This window comes from Typopeltis vanoorti, chromosome 6 (genome assembly GCF_054136105.1).
Source record: "Typopeltis vanoorti isolate ZY-2024b chromosome 6, IOZ_Tvanoo_1.0, whole genome shotgun sequence".
In the NCBI taxonomy this organism is placed as follows: domain Eukaryota; kingdom Metazoa; phylum Arthropoda; class Arachnida; order Uropygi; family Thelyphonidae; genus Typopeltis; species Typopeltis vanoorti.
The window spans coordinates 57,816,733-57,836,264 of record NC_143554.1 but is presented as its reverse complement, the minus strand read 5'-3'; the positions used below and the strand labels follow the sequence as shown (position 1 = coordinate 57,836,264).

Genomic DNA, 19,532 nt, shown 5'->3' with positions numbered 1-19,532 from the left:
GGGGGGGATAGCTCCATTTGCATAAAGGAGGTGCCAAGACTGATGTAGCAAATTACTAACCAGCACATCATGAGTTACTTAAATATAAAGAGCCAATAGGCTTCATTTTGGCGATATAAACACTATTTAAATTAAGGGGATATTACTATTAAGGGGGAACTCTCTGATTCCAATCTTTGAGTTTCTTATCTGGTTTTAAAACAATGTGGGATTTAATATCCCCTTAATTTAAATAATATCATGAGTTGTTGTCAAAATATTGGAGAAGCTGGTCAACAGGAAAATACAGGAATAGGTAGATGGAAATGGGATACTTTTCTGGGGACAGCATGGTTTTGCGAAGGGTAGGTCATGTCTCAGTAACTTGCACATGCTTTATAATACAGTGACAGGTGAGCTGGATAAAGGTAATGGGTTTAAAGTGATACTGCTGGACTTTGCAAAGGATTCTGATAGGATACCACAAGGAATTCTAATCAGTTAACTGCAGCACATGGGGATGGATATAGCATTGGTGAGATGGATAGGAGTGCGGTTGATGGAAATTTATTATTATTATTACGGGCAACTCCAAGGAGTCCTTAGAATCATCGAGGGAGGCCCTAAACATCATGTCAATAACTATTCAGCTTCCACACAGTATCTATCATACCTTGCCTTGATCCCACTCACAGTCATGGCACCCACAACAGACTCTGGCAACTTATTCCACTCATTCACCACTCTCCATGCAAAAAACCTAGTTCTAACATGCTTGCCCAGTTTCCATGGATGCCCCCCCCCCAGTCCTCCCACCACCAGACCTGTTCTGAAAAATATCCTCTGAATTAATCTTATAGATACCCTTCAGTAATTTGAATGTCTCAATCATATCACCCCTCTTCCGCCTATCAACCAATGTCTGCAACCCACAAATCTTCAACCTGTTCTCATAAGGTTCATTTTCTATAGACCTGCTATCATCTTGGTCACTTGCCTCTGAATCCTCTCTACCTCCTCCCCATCAAGAAGAAACCCTGGCACCCAGATCTGGGCACCGTAGTCAAGATGGGGTCTTACCAAGGCTTGATACAGAGAAACAATAACTTGCTTGTCTCTGCTCGTCAAAGTATTCTTCAGTAACCAAGTGATTTGATGAGCTGATTTAGCCATTTTTGCAATGTGCCCTCTAAACTTCAACTCCCTATCCACCAACACCCCGAAATCCCTAGCTTCGTCAATCTCCTAGAGTACAGTTCCATCTATGTGGTATACTGCTGCTAATTTTTTCACCCCAAAATGCATAACCTTACACTTTGCCACATTAAATTGACATCCATTCTCCTTAGCCCAGTCCCCCAATCTATCCAGATCATCTTGCAAAATTTTGACATCATGTGCATTCGCTATTGCTCTACCCAACTTTGCATCATCAGCAAACAAATGAATAGTTCCTCTCAGATCCTTTCCGATATCATTAATAAACAAAATAAATAGTAGTGGTCCAAGAACAGAACCCTGCATCACACCACTAGTCACAGGCTGTCTTTTGGACTCTACTCCTGAATAACCTACTCTCTGATATCTCTCCATCAACCACCCTCCTATCCATCTCACCAACCCTATACCATTCCCGATGCTGCAGTTTGCTGATTAGAATTCCATGTGGTATCCTGTCAAAGGCCTTAGCAAGGTCCAGCAGTATGACTGTAAACCCATTAACCTTATCCAGCTCAGCAGTCACTGTGTTATAAAATGTGAGTAAGTTGGTGAGGAATGATCTACCCCTCACAAAGCCATGCTGTCCCCATACAACAGCCCATTATCATCTATCCAGTTCTGTATTCTTCTCTTGAACACTTTCTCCAAAACCTTGACAATGACTCCTGATATGCTGATTGGTCGATAATTTGTAACAGCAGTCTTGGAACCTCCCTTATGCAGTAGTACTATTTTCCCCTCTTTCCACCCAATCGGGACTAAACCAGATCCAAAGACTCAAATTAAACAAAATGGTCAAGGGCACTGACAATTCTTTTGCCGCTTCACGCAAGACCTGAGCTAGTATACCATCCAAATCCACAGCTGTATTCACATTAAGGTTTTGTAATATACTATTCACCTCCATTTCATTCACCTCAATTCCCGTATAACCTGTTGGATCTTTCATTCCTGCAATATCACCACCTGAATGATATACTCTTGCAAAGTACTAACTCAATAATTCCACTATATCAACTAATTCAGTTACCTCCCTACTATCGGCATTCCTTAAAATCATTCTGCCATATAAATTTTTTCTTTTACTTTCAGCATATCGAAAAACTGTTTGGGATTCTCTTTAGCTTGCGTAGCTAATTTCCTTTCATAATCAGCTTTTGCTTTTTTTTACCACACTCGTTACCTTTCTGGCCTGTGCTTTGTACTGTTCATGTGCCTGCAGGTCACCTTTCTCCTTAAATTTCCTCCACAGTTGTTTCTTTTTTTGCAGCTCAAGCTTAATAGTGTTATTCATCCATTTAACCCCTACTTGATTTATTATTCGGACTCTTGGTATACAGTCAACCATTGCCTCCTGCAAACAGTTCTTAACCACCTCCCATGCACTATCAACATCCAGTCCTTGCAGTTTTACATGCCATGGCATTGAGCCAAGCACACACCTAAGCTTGTCATACTTGCCAGCCCGGTAATTCCACATGTACCCTGGCTTAATTGTAAATTCCACTCCTTTAGCCACCTCCCAAGTCATGACCTTATGGTCACTCTCACCAATTGGTGGTAAAGTGGTCATATTCGTTACAGTCAAATTCTCTGATGCGATTACTAGATCAAGCACTCTCGAATCCCTAGTATATTCCATTATGTGTTGTCTCAGGTAGTTATCCCTTAATAACTGCATAAAATCCAATTCCTTCCTCCCATGCATCCTCTCCTCCTTCCAATCAATGTTACCATAGTTGAAATCCCCACAATAATTACCCTCCTTCCACTCATTGCATCTATTTGTCTATGCATACTATCTCCACCAACTATTCCATCACTTGGTCTATAGCAGCACCCAACTGTATATTTTGTTCTGCTTGTCTCAATCTCACACCAAACAGCCTCAAATGTGCTCTCTTCACTATCCAATATCAGAGAGTAGTTTAAGAAGTACAATCCAAAAGAAGGCTTGTGACTAGTAGTCTGCTGCAGGGTTCTGTTCTAGGACTGCTACTGTTTAATTTTGGACATTAACGATATAGGAAAGGATCTGTGAGGAACTGTTCAGTTATTTTCCAATGATGCAAAGTTGGGTAGAGAAATAGTTAATACAGATGATGTCAAAATTTTGCAGGATGATTTGGATAGGTTGGCAGACTGGGCAAAGGAGAATGAATATCAGTTTAATGTGGCAAAGTGTAAGGTTGTGCATTTTGGGGTGAAAAGATTACCAGCTGTATACCACATTGGTTGAAGTACTTCAGGAAATTGACAAAACCAGAGAGTTGAGAGGGTTAGTAGATAGAGAGTTAAAGTGGCGAAAGCAGCTCATCAGATCACTTGGTTAGTGAAGAATACTTCGATGAGCAGAGACAAGCAGGTCATTTTTCCTCTTTATCGAGCACTGTTAAGACGCCCCCCCCTCATATTGACTACTGCGTTGAAGATGGGTTACAGAAACTGGTTGATAGGCAGAAAAGGAGTAATATGATAGAGACATATAAATTACTGAGGGTTTTTTACAAGATTAATTCAGAGGAAATTTTTCAGAACAGGTCTGGTAGTGGCGGTGGTGAAAGAACCAGTGGCCATCCATGGAAACTGAGTAAGAGTGTAGTTAGCAAGGGTGTTAGAACTAGGTTTTTTTCCTTGGAGAGTAGTGAATCAGTGGAATAAGTTGCCAGAGAGTCTTGTGGATACCATGACTGTGAATGAGTTCAAAGCAAACTATGATAGATACTGCGCAAATGTTGGATAGTTCTTGACATGATTTTAGCCCCCCCCCCCCCTTGATGAGGTCTAAGGACCTTGGAGTAGGCTGTAATAATAATAATATTATTATTATTCAGATCATCCAGCCTCCCGATCATCACAGCAAACTCTTCCAAGTAAAAGACATTATTCCATCCAACATAAAAAAACTCCTATATCATGGTATCTGTGAATCCCTACTCAGATATGGTATTAACAGTCTATGCAAACACATCAAACAGCCATCTAACAAAATTAGAAATATTACATAGGAGAATTGTGTCAATAGTGATTTGGACACCTTATATGCAACAACCAATATTCAACCAGCACATGGTGACACACAGAATCCTGGGCATTAAAAACCTGAAACATTAATAAGAAATTACTTCAACATCACCTATCGAAACAACAGAGACACATATCATATAACACAACCTACAACAACTCTCTACATCCCTACACCCTTCAACAACTCATATGGTTCTTTTGTGAGATCACATCGGATACCCATGCAACTCAACAACCTACCAAGAAATTTAAAACACATAGATAACTACAGAACATTAAAACACAAACTCTGGAAAATATACCAACAAAGTTAATATACCATTAACACTAATATACACATCACAAATCACCAGCATCCAATGCCTACATCCATACATAAACAGTAACAACAACATAAATAGTGAAGGCTAATCCCACTCTCTTCATAAAAGCTAACCCAAGCTTTGAAGTAGGTGGGATTAATCCGCCTCACTCATCTACACGTAATCCTCATAATCAAAGACTGCAGATTATGTAAACAAAATAGTCAGTAAGGTGTATAACAATAATGAAGATACTGATATTAAAAAAATAAAAAAAATTGTGTATATGTAAATAGGCTGTATAATAATAATATGCTATGATATTGACATTGAAAAAAAAAATTATGTACATTTATATTTAAAAAAATCACTGTACTCTACATTTTGTACTGAACAGAAAATGCAATAGTATACTTTATTGTATATATGTAAATACTCCATATGATGATAAATAAAATGTTATTACAGTTTAAAAAAAAATATATATATATTATTATTATTATTCATAATACAAAAAATTCTGCATAATTTTCGTTATTAACACATAATATAGAGGCAGAAAAGTATTACTAAAAATTTTAATTGAAATCCAATGTAGAAAATGAACCAAATATGCAGCACTTAGTGCTGAATGTTGTAAATTTATAAGTTGGAATGTCATCCAAGATAATTATTGTATATCTGCAAATATTTTAGAAATCAATAAAAAATTATTACAACATAACACCTCCAGGGAGTCCAAAGACTCATAAAGGGAGGGCACCTGCTCTACAACTCTCCATCTCCACCAACCACAACTACCTTTATCATCTACACCAGTGCCATCTACAGCCGACCTCCACCACTATTTTCACAGACAATCACAAACATCCATGCCCACAGCAGGATTCAAACCCGCAGTCTTTTGGCTGGAAAAGGATATGTATAATGCTATGCATTAAGGGAAGGGCCACTACCCAGACCAGTGCTTTGCATTATGGGAGATACTAAGACAAGTGATGTGAGCTTAGTCCACCTTTAACATGAGTTCCTTCAGTCCTGAAGATACTTCAGGTGCAAACTTTGTTTGCTTACACTTTTTAAAGTATTAAACTAAATTTATTATAATCTAACCAAGTGGGAAAAAACTTCCAATACTAAAGGTTTGCAAATAACCTTTCATGGGTGAAAATAACACAAAAAAAAATTGCTAATGATTTCCCCCCCCCCTTAACTTGCAATCATCATTAAAGAATACTAAACAAATTATAGGCTAAATTATCATTAGGTTTCTTTGTCACTCTGAATTGTGTTACACAAAGTGATGTGTATAGCAAAATAAAATTGTACCTGATGATAATTTAATCTACAATTTACTAGATTATCTGAGGTGTGTTATGTGGAGAGAAATCTGTAATGAATTTTAGGTTAGTTTCTCTTGGCCTCTTTACGTGAAAAGATGTCGGATGCTACAGAAAAATATAATGCAAAATACAGTTCTATAAGTAAATTTATCATCTTACATTTTAAGTGAAAAAAATTCTGTATATTTTAGTTATTTAATTTGCATATCCAGAGAAAATAAATGAGTTTTACTTACTAGAGTTTGTCTACAGATGGTTCACTTGATGGACCAAGAATTGAAAAATCTTGAACTTCTTTATTATATAAAAAACTTTCAAGTGCTGGGTTTTTTTTTTTTTAAATATCAAAACCCATAATACAAATAATTACAAAAATGATTCATTACAGACCACTGATCTGAACAAAAGAAGAATAAAATTTGTGCATGATTATCAGGAGCTGAACACATCTTTTGAGTTTCTGCAAATTTATTAATTCTTTCCAAATAGTAATGAAATTCTCCCAACTCATTCAATCTGTATTTTTGCTCTTCTTTGCTGCTGTTGAGCCCTTTTTGGGTGAGTAGTATTGGGTCAATATTTGTTACCATATCAATTAGCTTAAGAGTTTGTGAAATTTGTAGTCATTGAATCTTCTTCATCAATTCATTCATTTAAAGGCAGCTTAATAATGTCAGAATGATAGACAAAGAAACTTGAAATGCTATCAATATCTCTTTTTCACTCTTCTTAGAAACTCATTTCTTTCTTTTTCTTCTTCTTCTTTTTTTTTTATTTAGAGACCTGAATTTGAATCATTCAAAATCTAAATTAAATATGGGAGACAGGGACCAAAGTTAATTCTAATTATAACTGGGAATTTGGTCTCATATTCTGGTTCTTCACTTACCTTTATCATTGTCAGATTACACATATGAAATTAATTAGCAAGTTAAAACAGTAATATAAAATTTAAGGAAATAAATGCTGCTTGGGAACTGGCAAAGAAATACTTAATAGCATCAGTCTGTGAATGTATTCTGAAGGCCAAATTACTGATAAGGTATATGTAAAATTGGTGAATGAGGGGCTTAAGCATGAAATCTGGAAGAATAAGGCACTTTAGAGGTGGTACAAGATGAATAACGGTAATAATCGATTACATGAAGCGAATAAAAAACAAGCTAGGAGAGTGACTCAGTTAGAAAGAAAAACAAAAATGCAGTAAGAGCAGAACTGACAAAGAAATACATAATAGCATCAGTGTGTGAATGTATTCTGAAGGCCAAAGGGCTGAATAAGGTATGTCTTACAACAGCACAGGTTCCAAGGGAGTGGAAGGTGGGTAAAATTGATCGCTGCATAAAGCTGGTGATAATGCTGTAGCTTCAAATTACAGGCTAATCTGTATATCTGGAGTCGTGGTGAAGATACTGGAGAGATTGACGAGAAGTAGGATATAGCAATGAGTTTATAACAGCAGTAGTCTGTTATAAACTCAGGAGCAGTTTGGATTTATGCCAGGAAGAGGGACAGCGGATGCAATATTTGCGCTAAGGCGATTGATGGAGAAATATAGAGAGATGCAAGTGGATCTGCACATGGTGTTTATAGACCTGGAAAAGGCATACGACAGAGTGACCAGGCAGGAGGTATGGAGGTGTATGAGGAAGAAGGGGGTGTCGGAGAAGTACGTGAGGTTGGTGAAGGAGATGTATGAGGGAACAGAAACTCAGGTCAGGTCTAGTGTCGGCATGACAGAAGGGTTCCCTATTGTCGTAGGGCTACACCAAGGGTCAGCTCTGAGCCCCTACCTCTTTGACCTGGTCATGGATGTACTAGTGAAGGATGTCAAGAAGGAGGCACCATGGAGCATGCTGTTTGCTGATGACATTGTTCTATGTGAATCATCCCGAGAGAAGCTTGAAAATACCCTGGAAGAGTGGAGAAAGGCATTGGAGGAGAGTGGCATGAGAATTAACTGGGTGAAGACTGAATATATGTCAACGGGGAGTGACGAGGATATCATCATACGACTCCAGGGTGAAAGGCTAATTTCAGGGAAGAAATTCAAGTACCTTGGGTCAGTTGTCGAGAAGAATGGTGACCTGGATGAGGAAATACAGCACCGAATAACATGCAGTTGGATGAATTGGAGGAAGATGAGCGGGGTCCTGTGCGACAAGAGAGTGAGTTGTAAGAGGAAAGGAAAGCTCTATAAGATGGTGGTGAGGCCGGCGATGCTCCATGGTGCGGAGACGTGGCCTATAACCAAGGCACAGGAGAGGAAGATGGAGGTAGCGGAGATGCGGATGTTGAGATGGATGAGTGGTGTGACAAAGAAGGACAGGATAAGGAATGACTACATCAGAGGGACTGTCAAGGTGGGACCAATTGGCAAGAAGATACAAGAAAGTAGGCTGAGGTGGTTTGGACATGTTGAGAGGAAGGGTGAGGAGTATGTTGGTAAACGAGTGGAGTATATGGAGTTGGAAGGAAGGAGGAAAAGAGGCAAGCCCAAGCTCAGGTGGAGGGATAAGATGACAGAGGATCTTAGGGAGAAAGGATGGAGTCCAAAGGATGCTCTGGACCGGAGAACTTGGAAGAGGAAGGTTAAAGATTGGTGCGCCGACCCTGTTTAACATGGAATAAGGCAGAGTGAAAGAAGAAGTCTCTGTGGTTATCAACATGGGTTTGTTAAAGGGGAGATCATGTTTTACTAACTTACGTATGAAATATATAACAAGTTGATAAATACCTTGGACAGGGGGAGATGCATATCCAGTGGTGTACTTGGATTTTGCAAAAGCTTTTGAGAGACTGCCACACAACAAACTGTTAAATAAATTGAAACAGATGGGATTGAATAACAGACTTCTGAGTTGAATCAGTAACTGGTTGTCAGATAGGTATCAGAAAGTTGTATATGGGAGGCGCAGTATACTGAAAGAGGAAGATCACTAGTGGTACACTGCACATTTTTCATAGCTTTGGGACTATTGTTGTTCAATTTGTATGTTAATGATATTGGGATGCGCTTAACTAGTGATATGCAGCTGTTTGCAGATGATGCAAAATTGGGGAGAGCAATACAGAGTCAAGCAGCTGTCATGGCCTTACAGAAGGACTTGAATCAATTGCATGAAGGGACAGGTAAATGGAACTGTCAGTTCAATGCTGCAAAGTGTAAGGTTTTGAGATTTGGTAAGCAACAACAGGATGCAAAGTATACACTTGGTGGGGAAACTTTAAAGGAAGTAGAGGAGATGAAAGATCTTGGAGCGATGGTGGACAAGGACCTGAAATTCAGGGGCCACAATGAAATAGAGAGGTTATGATGCCATTGTATAAAGCCTTGATCAGGCCTCATATGGATTATTGTGCAGAGATTTAGTCACCGGGTTTTCATGGTGACAAGGATATGTTGGAAATGATCTCATGAAGATTCACAAAGATGGTCAGTGGTCTTTGGAATGTGGAGTACGATGACAGATTGAGAGAATTATTATTTATTTAGCATATAATGATACAACAGTCACGAGCCCCTTTTATGGAAAGGTATGTCACCATACTCCCCTCCCTCCCCCATTTTTATCCAGGCTAGGAACCGGCATAAATGATGAATCAGACCTATCGTTGCATCTCAAGTATTCCTGACGGTAATTCATGTGTATGTTCATGGGGCTGGTTTGCCTGTTGTGGAGGCACATAAAAACCTGAGTTTCCAGGTGAAAAAACCCCCTACCTCTGTATAAGACCAGCTAACTCACCTTTCGTCGAAAGAGACCAGATAATGGTTCCTCACAACATGGATGGGAATTGAACGCAGGTCTTTCCAACTAGAAGGCTTTGTCTATACTGACTGAGCTATGGAGACTCTATTGAGAGAATGTAAGTTGCAAAGCCTCATAAATAGAATGGGAGGGGGATATGAGTGAAACATATTAGCTGGTCAGGGGTTGTTATCAGATTGACATGGAAGAGATTTTTCATAGAATGGGAGAGGGAGTAGAACAAGAGGGTGGTCTGAAAAGTTCTCGGCCTTAACCATAGATGGCAACACTATCTGCAAGATTTTTTTTCCCCTAAGTTGGTACATCTGTCATAAGCATCCATGTGAAATTGCAAGAGTTTGTTTTATACAGGTCTGTATCCCTCGAAATGGATAAAATTGAGTATCGTGCAATTATATACAATTCTTTGTAAAAGAAGATATAATGCCAAAAGAAATGGGCTGCCAAGTTTAAATATGGTTGTACCAGCCTTGAAGATGATCCACATGAAGGGCGTCAAAAAGTGTAACAACACCAGAAATCATTGGTCAAGTGCACGATATCGTATTGGATGACTGGCGAGTCAAAGTGCATGAAATTGCTAAGACTATAGGCATTTCAAAAGAACGTGTAGGATATATTTTGCATGAAGAATTTCCAATGAAAAAGCTTTGTGCAAGATGGGTGTCACGCTTGCTCACAGCAGATCAAAACTGTATTTACATGAAAATCTCTGAACAGTGCTTGGAGCGTTTTAACAAGAATAAAACTGATTTTGTGCGACGATTTATTACTATGGATGAGACTTGGATTCACCATTACACACCAGAATCCAAACAGCAGTGAAAACAGTGGACAGAAGCCAGTTGTTCAGTGCCAAAGAAGACAAAGTCGGTTCCATCAGCAGAAAAGGTCATGGCATCAGTGTTTCGGGATAAAGGCATTTTGTTTATTAATTATCTTGAAAAAGGTAAAACAATAACCAGGGAATATTTCTGATCTTTTATCCAGACTAGATGAAAAAATTTGTGGGAAAAGACCCGGTTTGCAGAAGAAAAAAAAAATCATCTTTCATCAGGACAATGCACCTGCCCACAAAGGTGATTTTGGAAATGGGAAAATTAAGGGATCTGCACTATGAATTGTTGGAACATCCACCCTATTCCCCATATTTGGCTCCCTCGAGACTTCTATCTCTTCACAAAACTGAAACTCTGCCTCGCTGGTCAGTGTTTTTCTTTGAATAAAGAGGTGATTGCAGCTGTAGAGGGATATTTTTGCAGATCTTACAGAGAACCACTACAGAGACAGGATAATAGCGCTGGAGCATCGCTGGAATAAATGTATTAGTCTTAAGGAAGATTATGTTGAAAAACAAAAATAATTTTGAAATTATAAATTCGTTTTTTCATTGTAAGGCCAAGAACTTTTCAGACCACCCTCATATAAGGAGGGTGTGAGCAGAGGAGTGAGGAAAAGGTTCTTTGTTCTGTTGGTGAATGGAATGCATTGCCTGAGTGTGTTGTGAATGTAGACACTTGAATTCATTTAAGGCATGGTTGGATGAGTATTGTGTGCAATAGCGTGTACCTCCCACGATGAATCTCTGACTGCATGGAGGTCAGATGTTAATAATAATAATTTGAAATTGCATTGAGGTCAGACATTAATAATAATAATCTGAAATTGCATGGACATCAGACATTAATAATAATTTCAAACTGCATGGAAGTCAGACATTAATAATAATAATTTGAAATTGGAAGAGGTTTTTTTTTTAAAGAAATAGTTCAGTGGCTTTGATTAGTGAATTATAGACTTAACTATACAAAAATTATTCAAGAAAAAATAAGTTTGAAAACAAGAATCAAATGTTGGAGTCTCAGTGGGAAATTAAAACAATAAACATTGATTCATCTAGCAAGGCATGTGGTGAAAACGTCTGCAAGAATAGAAAATTCAGAACTCTATGGAAAATGAAAGAAGTTAAACAAGCAGTTCTGAAAAAGAAGATGTAAATCAAAAGTTCCAAGTAAAAAGGTCAGTATACCTCCTAAGAGAATACAGAGAAAAATATAAAAATACAGAGACTAGATATAAGAGAAGTAAACTACTTGTAAACAAAAGTTAGGAGATCGATAAGAATACAGAAGATAAATATCAGGAAGATGGCAAAATGTTTTCAAGACTATTGAAAAAGCTTAGTAAGAGTATAATAACGGAATAAGATATGAAAAAAGTAGCATAAAAATTTTAAATTAAAGATATCCTAGATACCTGGGGTAATAATTTCAAATGAAAGACTTAAGCATTGAAAGAACATTGGTAAAATATATCCACGAGTAATTAATACAATCAGTATCCTGAAATATAGAAAGGCAGTGGATTAGATGATACTGAAGCAAAAAATGATATGGAGGTATAAAAGTTTTACAGTGACTACATAGCTCAAAAGGCCTGGTCAGAGGATAGAATTCCAGGTAATTGGAGAATCTCATAGTTTCCTACCTATAAAAAAAAAAAAGGAAATAAACCAAATGTGAAAATTATATAGGAGTTTCTCTATTAAGTGTTCCTGATAAGATTTATACAAGCATATTTCAGAAGCAGCTAAGAAAAATATTGGAAGAGAAAATTGGAGAATAACAAGCTTGGTTCAGGCCAAATAGAGGTTATCATGATCAGATTTTCAATTTAGTACAAACAGTTCATGATACCCCCACTCTTATTCATCATCTTCTATATGGATCACATTATGATAGAAAGTAGCATTAAACCTGATATCAAAATCAGATATATCAGACTTTGCTCTCTCTGCTTTGTGCAGATGATGTTGTGCTCTTAAACAAAATGTAGTGCAAGTCTCTGGGATTTTTTTTAACTAAACTGAATAAAAGTTATAACCAGAAAATACACACAATTTACAGACAAAAGAACACTTATAGACATAATAAATTTAGTTTAATCCTTTATCCAAGTGTGAGCAAACAAAGTTTGCATCTGAAAGTATCTTCAGGACTGGGGTAAGGTGGTACAACACCAGGACACTCCTTGCAAAGGTGGAGCAAGCTACCAACACGCCTATCTCAATTAATTAGAAGAAACACACGTATAAACCACAGTGAAAATTATTTAATTGTAAATATTTCATCCTAAGTATCTTAGGACATCATCAGTACAGTATTTAAACAAAAATTAGGAATAACATACAGTTAGGGTGCATGATTACAATAGAATCTCATGAAAACGTGCATAACGTGCTAAAGTAGTACCAAAAAAAAAAAAAAAAAAAAAAAAAAAAAAAAAAAAAAAAAAAAAAAACACGTTAATTATTTAACACAGTTTTGTATGATAATTTCCCATACTTATTACCTTCTCCTAAGGACAAATTCTCACCCTTCATGTTACCTGGTGTTTATGAGATTCCATGCTCATGCAAATTATCTTACTTTGGACAGACAGGTAGGTCTGTTCAGAAACGCATCTCGGAACATCAAGACCACATTCGTCTTCTTAAACCGCAGAAATCTGGCCTCTCTCAACACAGAATTGAAAATCCAAATCATAGGATCCATTGGGAAAAGGCTAAACTTTTACATAGATCTTTATTTAAACATGAACGTTTATACAAAGAAAGTTCTGAAGCCCTACTACACAGACCAAACCTAAACCGCAACGACGTTCTTACTATTTCTAAAGTATGGGAAATTATCATACAAAACTGTGTTAAATAATTAACGTTTTTTTTTTTTTTTTTGTACTACTTTAGCACGTTATGCACGTTTTCATGAGATTCTATTGTAATCATGCGCCCTAACTGTATGTTATTCCTAATTTTTGTTTAAATACTGTACTGATGATGTCCTAAGATACTTAGGATGAAATATTTACAATTAAATAATTTTCACTGTGGTTTATACGTGTGTTTCTTCTAATTATGAACGCACCACAGGTTTCGTTATTTAAAAAAAAAAAAAAAAACTCCTATCTCAGTATCTCCCATAATGCAAAACAACTTTATTATACTCTAACCAAGTGAAAAATAAACTTTCAACATCTTTCTCTAAATCCAGAGTAATTTATTAAAAAAGGGTGGCATACCAATTGGCAACTCCTATAGGTAGAGATGACCTGCTAATGCTTCTGCCTGGTATCTCCACTTGGGCCCTGGCTCCCACTGAAGAGACCTCAATAAAGGTCGAAACTAGTCTGGGTTGTGGCCCTTCCCTTAATGCATAACATTAGACATATCCGCAAGGAGATGTGTTTTGCATTATGGGAGATACTGAGATAGGAGTGTTGGTAGCTTGCTCCACCTTTGCAAGGAGTGCCCTGGTGTTGTACCACCTTAACCCAGTCCTTAAGATACTTTCAGGTGCAAACTTTGTTTGCTCACACTTGGATAAAGGATTAAACTAAATTTATTATACTCTAACCAAGTGAAAAATAAACTTTCAACAACTTATAGACATAGGGCTAACCACTTTATCCTTGATATATATATATATATATATATATATATATATATGAATATTAATATGCTTTAAATGACTATAACACCAAGATTAAAAAAGAATAAGGTTTAATCATGAGACACTACTAGTTTCGTTGAAAAAATCAACTTCCTCAGGTGTCCAATACAGAGAATTATATAAAAAATAACAGAAACATATTTATATATTTAAATGTTTACAAACAAAAACATTGTTTGTTGTTATTTTACAATGTTTCTGTTATTTTTTATATAATTCTCTGTATTGGACACCTGAGAAAGTTGATTTTTTCAACAAAACTAGTAGCGTCTCACGATTAAACCTTATTCTTTTTTAATCTCGGTGTTATAGTCATTTAAACCATATTAATATTCATAACATTATTAACTGAGTAAATATGAACTTCGATATATATATATATATATTTAAATATATAAAATTTGTAGCAAATACTATTGGGATGCTTCATATTCACCTGGGGGAGTCATACTGGAAGAAGTGGACAAAGCAAGGGATCTTGGAGGTGATTGCAGATAGAAATTTGAAGTTCAGAGAACATATTGCAAAGGTTGTGAAGATGCCTCAGAGAATTGCTGCAATACTGAGTGGGACACTGACCACGAAAGATAATAGTGTGGTGTTTCCCATTCTATAAAGCTTTTATCATACCACATCTGGATTTCTGGGCTCAGATCTGGTGATCACAAAGATTTGAAGGGGATGAAGTAATTGTGGAAAGGGTGTGAAGACAAATAACAAAAATGATTTCAGGACTATAAAATGCTGATTATGAGGACAGATTGAGGGCATGCAGACTGCAGAGTTTGGTGGATAAAAGGTAAAGGGGGGAATATGACTGAAACATTTAAGTGGTTGAAGATTATTATCATATTAATACTAAGGAGATTTTTCATATAGTAAAACAAGAAGAAGGAACAAGGACAAATGACAATCCCTGAGTTACAAAAGGAAGTAGTGAATAATGAATAAAAGGATAAGAAGTAATTTGGGGCAGAAGAGGCACCCCACCCGAAAGTGCAAGGCGCCTCTTTCGCCACGCCCTCGTTACGGTGCTGCCCACTATAACACTACTATAACAAACGACAGAAAAAATTCCCTAACAAAGTTACACAGGTACAATGCGATTATAATAGAAATTCACTACAGAGAACTATCCACTATAACTAACTATTAGCTATAGCCCTAGGAATTTGTTATAGCGAGAGTCAATTCAAAAGATATAGTTTAAGAAAAGTACTTTTGAAAAGTAATTTTTTTGCATGGAGAGTGGTAGAAGCATGGAATATATTGCCTGAGAGGATGGTGCAAGTGTAATTAGTTGATGAGTTTAAAGAGTTGTATGAGAGTATTGACCTTGTACTGACCTCCTACGATGAGTCTTGTGACTGCATGGAGATCAAGAAAATAATAATAATTTTCTTACCATTTAAAATTTTCATAAATGGTGCAAAATGCATGGTTTGCTAGGAGTGCAAAATATTTTCACTACAGCTCTGATTTTAAAGCACTATAGTGTTGTGCTGAGTAAGATTCTGACTGTTTATATAACTATCTTTGTGTGTGTATATATATACAGGGTGTTCGGGATAAATTTGACATATTTATAATTAATTATATTTTTCCGTAAGTTACATGTATTAACACACACTTCTCTTCATTTAAAAGTTTGGACCCTTCTTCATTCATATACAAGATGTCAGAAAGGATGGATAGCTGGAACCCACCTGAATCATGGAAGAGAATAACTTGTATCATGATGATTCGTGCCCGCCATCAAAATAAGGATATTACGACTGCTGCCCAATGCTCCCTGAATACAGTCAAAACAATCAGGCATGAACTAGAGACTTGCAATGGTGACTACGAGGATGTAGCAAGAAGAAAGATCCCTAGCAGACGATCTGATTGCGTTTGTACAGCAGAATTCCTCGCAAATCTGCAGGAACAGGTGTTGAAGAACCCTGGCATTGGAATTCGGGCTTTGTTCGTGGAGTTGCTAACTGTAGTCAAGCCCTGGATAACAAGGGTAGCCAATGGTAGGCCGTATGTATGGCAGCAGGATTCGGCCCCTTGCCACACCTCTGGGAAAAGTCAAAAATGGTTGTCTGAAAATTTCTACGACTTCACCAGTCCAAATGTTTGGCCTCCAAACTCCCCAGACCTTAACCCCATGGATTATTTTGTATGGGGCACAGTTGAAAAAGACACCAATCGCACTTCCAGTAATACAAAAGCCCAGTTAATGGATAAAATTAAAACAGTTTTTGCGGCCCTTCCCAGGGAGACTGTAGCATCAGCTTGTTCGAGGTTCCGAAGCAGAATTGAAGCTGTGATCGATGCTAATGGTGGTTATTTTGAGTAAATCTTGTTGATAGTATTGTAATTAACTCTGCCTGTAATGTTTTTTTGTCAATTCATTAAATTTAATAGATACAAAGAAGATTTTCTTTTTCCTTACGAAACTGTCAAATTTATCCCGAACACCCTGTATATATATATATATATATATATATTGGCCTTCTGAAACTGAAAAGACAGCGAATGAACTATTTGTATGAAGTGTGATTAATGTGTTGTCGAGGAGAGCAGACCATTATTTGATTCCTTTTCTAGGTCTAAGTGTATGTTTGGATGTTGGCTGTTTTAAATGTCCTAAATATGTATCCAAGATGTCTAGCCACAAACCAAAAAAATACACTGACAACAGATACACTACAAACACAGCATACCTGTGCTGAGGGCTTTGTTCTCTAAGTGTTCAACTGTTTCTATTCTTTTTGCTGCTTTCAGGAAATTTAGATTTGATAAGGATTTTGATTACTTCCAAATCAACACTGTTAGGAACTATGGAAGATAGATTATAGATGCGACATTCAATATGAGCAGTGGCACACAATGGATCCCCCAACCCACACACAGGATTAAATAGAAGAAAACTATACTATAATACAGCAGCTCCAAAAATAAACATCAGCAATGAAGCATTCCCAAGTGCAATGCATTAATTAACTAGAAATATGGGAGATGATCATCTTAAAATTTTTAGCCAAACAACAGGAAATTACTTAAAATCCAGCCATAAGAGGACATTAGTTATTTTGTTCATTACAATGTTGAAATATTTCTACAAATTGATTGTAGTACCTTTTGTTTTTTGTTCCCCACAGCTCTCTCTCTCTCTCTGAGAATGCTTGCTAGTCTGAAGTCTAACAAAATACCAGAAACTTAATAACATCACATTTATTTGGTTTTTGTAATGCTGGGAATTAATATTATTAATTCATTAAAATGAATTGACCTTGGCCTTTTTACACATTTAATGCAAGATACCTTTTGAAAACCAAAATAAATAAATTTAATTAAAAATTACATCAGCAAGTAACAGATGAATTTTTTTAATTAATCACCGTACATTTATATATATTTTTTAATCACTGTGCATTCATAATTTTTTTAATCATGCATTCAGGTACAGTAAAATAAGTTTCTAGTTAATTTCAGGATGGTAATATTAAAAATATTTTTACAGTCACTCATGTTGATGTTTAATAGAGGAAACATCTAAGTATCCATACCATATTACTTTATACTTAACTCCCACTATCAGTACAGTAACGAGGGTATAAAGCGCCTGTGACAAGTGTCTAACTTAGGCCCCCCCCCCAACCCAAAAATGACAAAACTTTGAAAAATTTAAATGTAACAAGTCAAATTTTACTAAATGCAATATGTTAAATACTTACTATTAACCCCATCAAAATGAGTTGCAGTGTGTTGCAGAATTTGTGTGTCTAAAGTGGCGTATTGCCGAAATTTAAAAATACAATATAAAATAGCAGACTTTTATATCTATTTATTTATTTTTATTTTTTTACAATTTTTATGTTTTGCGCTCCAAACCTAGTTGCGCCCATGGCGGGGCGCCTCTTTCGCCACGCCCTCGTTACAGCACTGCCCACTATAACACTACTATAACAAACTACAGAAAAAATTCCCTACCAAAATTACATAGGTACAATGCGATTATAAAAGAAATTCACTACAGAAAATTATCCACTATAACTAACTATTCACTATAGCCCTAGGAATTTGTTAGGGTGAGAGTCAATTCAAAAGATATAGTTTAAGAAAAGTACTTTTGAAAGTAAATTATGATTGTCAGATAGGTATATATCTTAAAAGGCTGCTGATTTTCATCACCTGAATCATGAATTCTAGAATGAATACTTTAAATTAGAATCAAATATATCTTTTTTATATTTCTATCTAAACAAACTAAAATACAGCTACAGCACAAAGTTTTTTTCTTTTCCTAAAACAATTAGGAAAAGAAAAAAAAATAGATATATACAATTAGTTGTGGAAAATGATTTAACATCACTGATTTCAAATTCTTGAATGAGTACACCCTGTTCCATAAGTTTATTTATTATATCAACTAAATGAAGTTTCAAGACACCATATCCATACTTCACATAATTCAAATCCTACCTGAAAATAATCCGGTAGTGGTCCATATGGAAAATTAAGGGAAAGATTTTTTACATCATCCCGAGATCTTATATCCATCCATGGATTCCAAGCTACAGGTGGTAATTCAGCAACATATTTGCTATCTGTGAGATTTATATTATCAACTGGATACAGATCTGAAGGGAAGGGGAGGAAAAAAAATCAAACTAACACTGCAATGATGTTTTCTAAGTAATAATAAAACTATAAAATTAACTATAATTCTTGTTCTTTGTGTGTGGAGATAACTGATTTAAGTTCTACTGGGAGTGGATTTTTTCCCATTATAACAAAAATACATATCAAGAATTGAGGTGATCAAAGAAAATTACAAAATTTATGTATGTTTGTTTTAGGCTTCAATCCTGTTTGAAATCCTCAAAGAGATACATAATTTTCTCAGTACTACAGCATTCAATGCTGAAGACAAGGAAACACAGGGAAACATGACAGGAAACACAAATTGTTATGGTCCCTAATCTTCTAAATAAGCTACCTTTCTTTCAAGAAAGAAATATATCCAGTGGTACATTTCTTTCTTGTAGTTGAAATTTTTAGAAATGTTACATGATCTGAATTTCAAAAAAAATCACAAATAAAAAAATCTGGTTTCTCAGCAGGTTTTTTCATGGTACCACTTACTATCATCTAAGAGTGGGATCAATAAAAAAGAAGAAACATCTGCTCCTTCTCTTATCACATATAATAGTCATCAGCTTCCAAAGATAATCTATCATTTGTTTGCCCTTCTACCATATATGCATTTGACTTTTAACAGCAAGACATCATATTTACTTCTCTCAATATCTGTGATGGATATAAAAATATAAGAGAAAATATAATGGCGATTTTCAATAAAAAACTGTTTTATTCCATTACATG

General features: G+C 36.2%; 1 protein-coding gene across 3 annotated transcripts in view; it reads right to left on the bottom strand.

Moving 5' to 3' along the window:
- Ids (iduronate 2-sulfatase) overlaps window positions 1–19,532 on the bottom strand; it is a 192,051-nt gene that overhangs the window by 73,478 nt on the left and 99,041 nt on the right. For all 3 annotated transcript variants that reach the window (XR_016548485.1, XM_090394841.1, XM_090394842.1), the window contains exon 6: window positions 18,630–18,787. Coding sequence is in view for 2 of the 3 variants with exons in the window: in XM_090394841.1 (XP_090250967.1) it covers window positions 18,630–18,787 (158 nt within the window). In the remaining variant the exon portion in view is untranslated. The remainder of the gene's footprint in view (window positions 1–18,629; window positions 18,788–19,532) is intronic.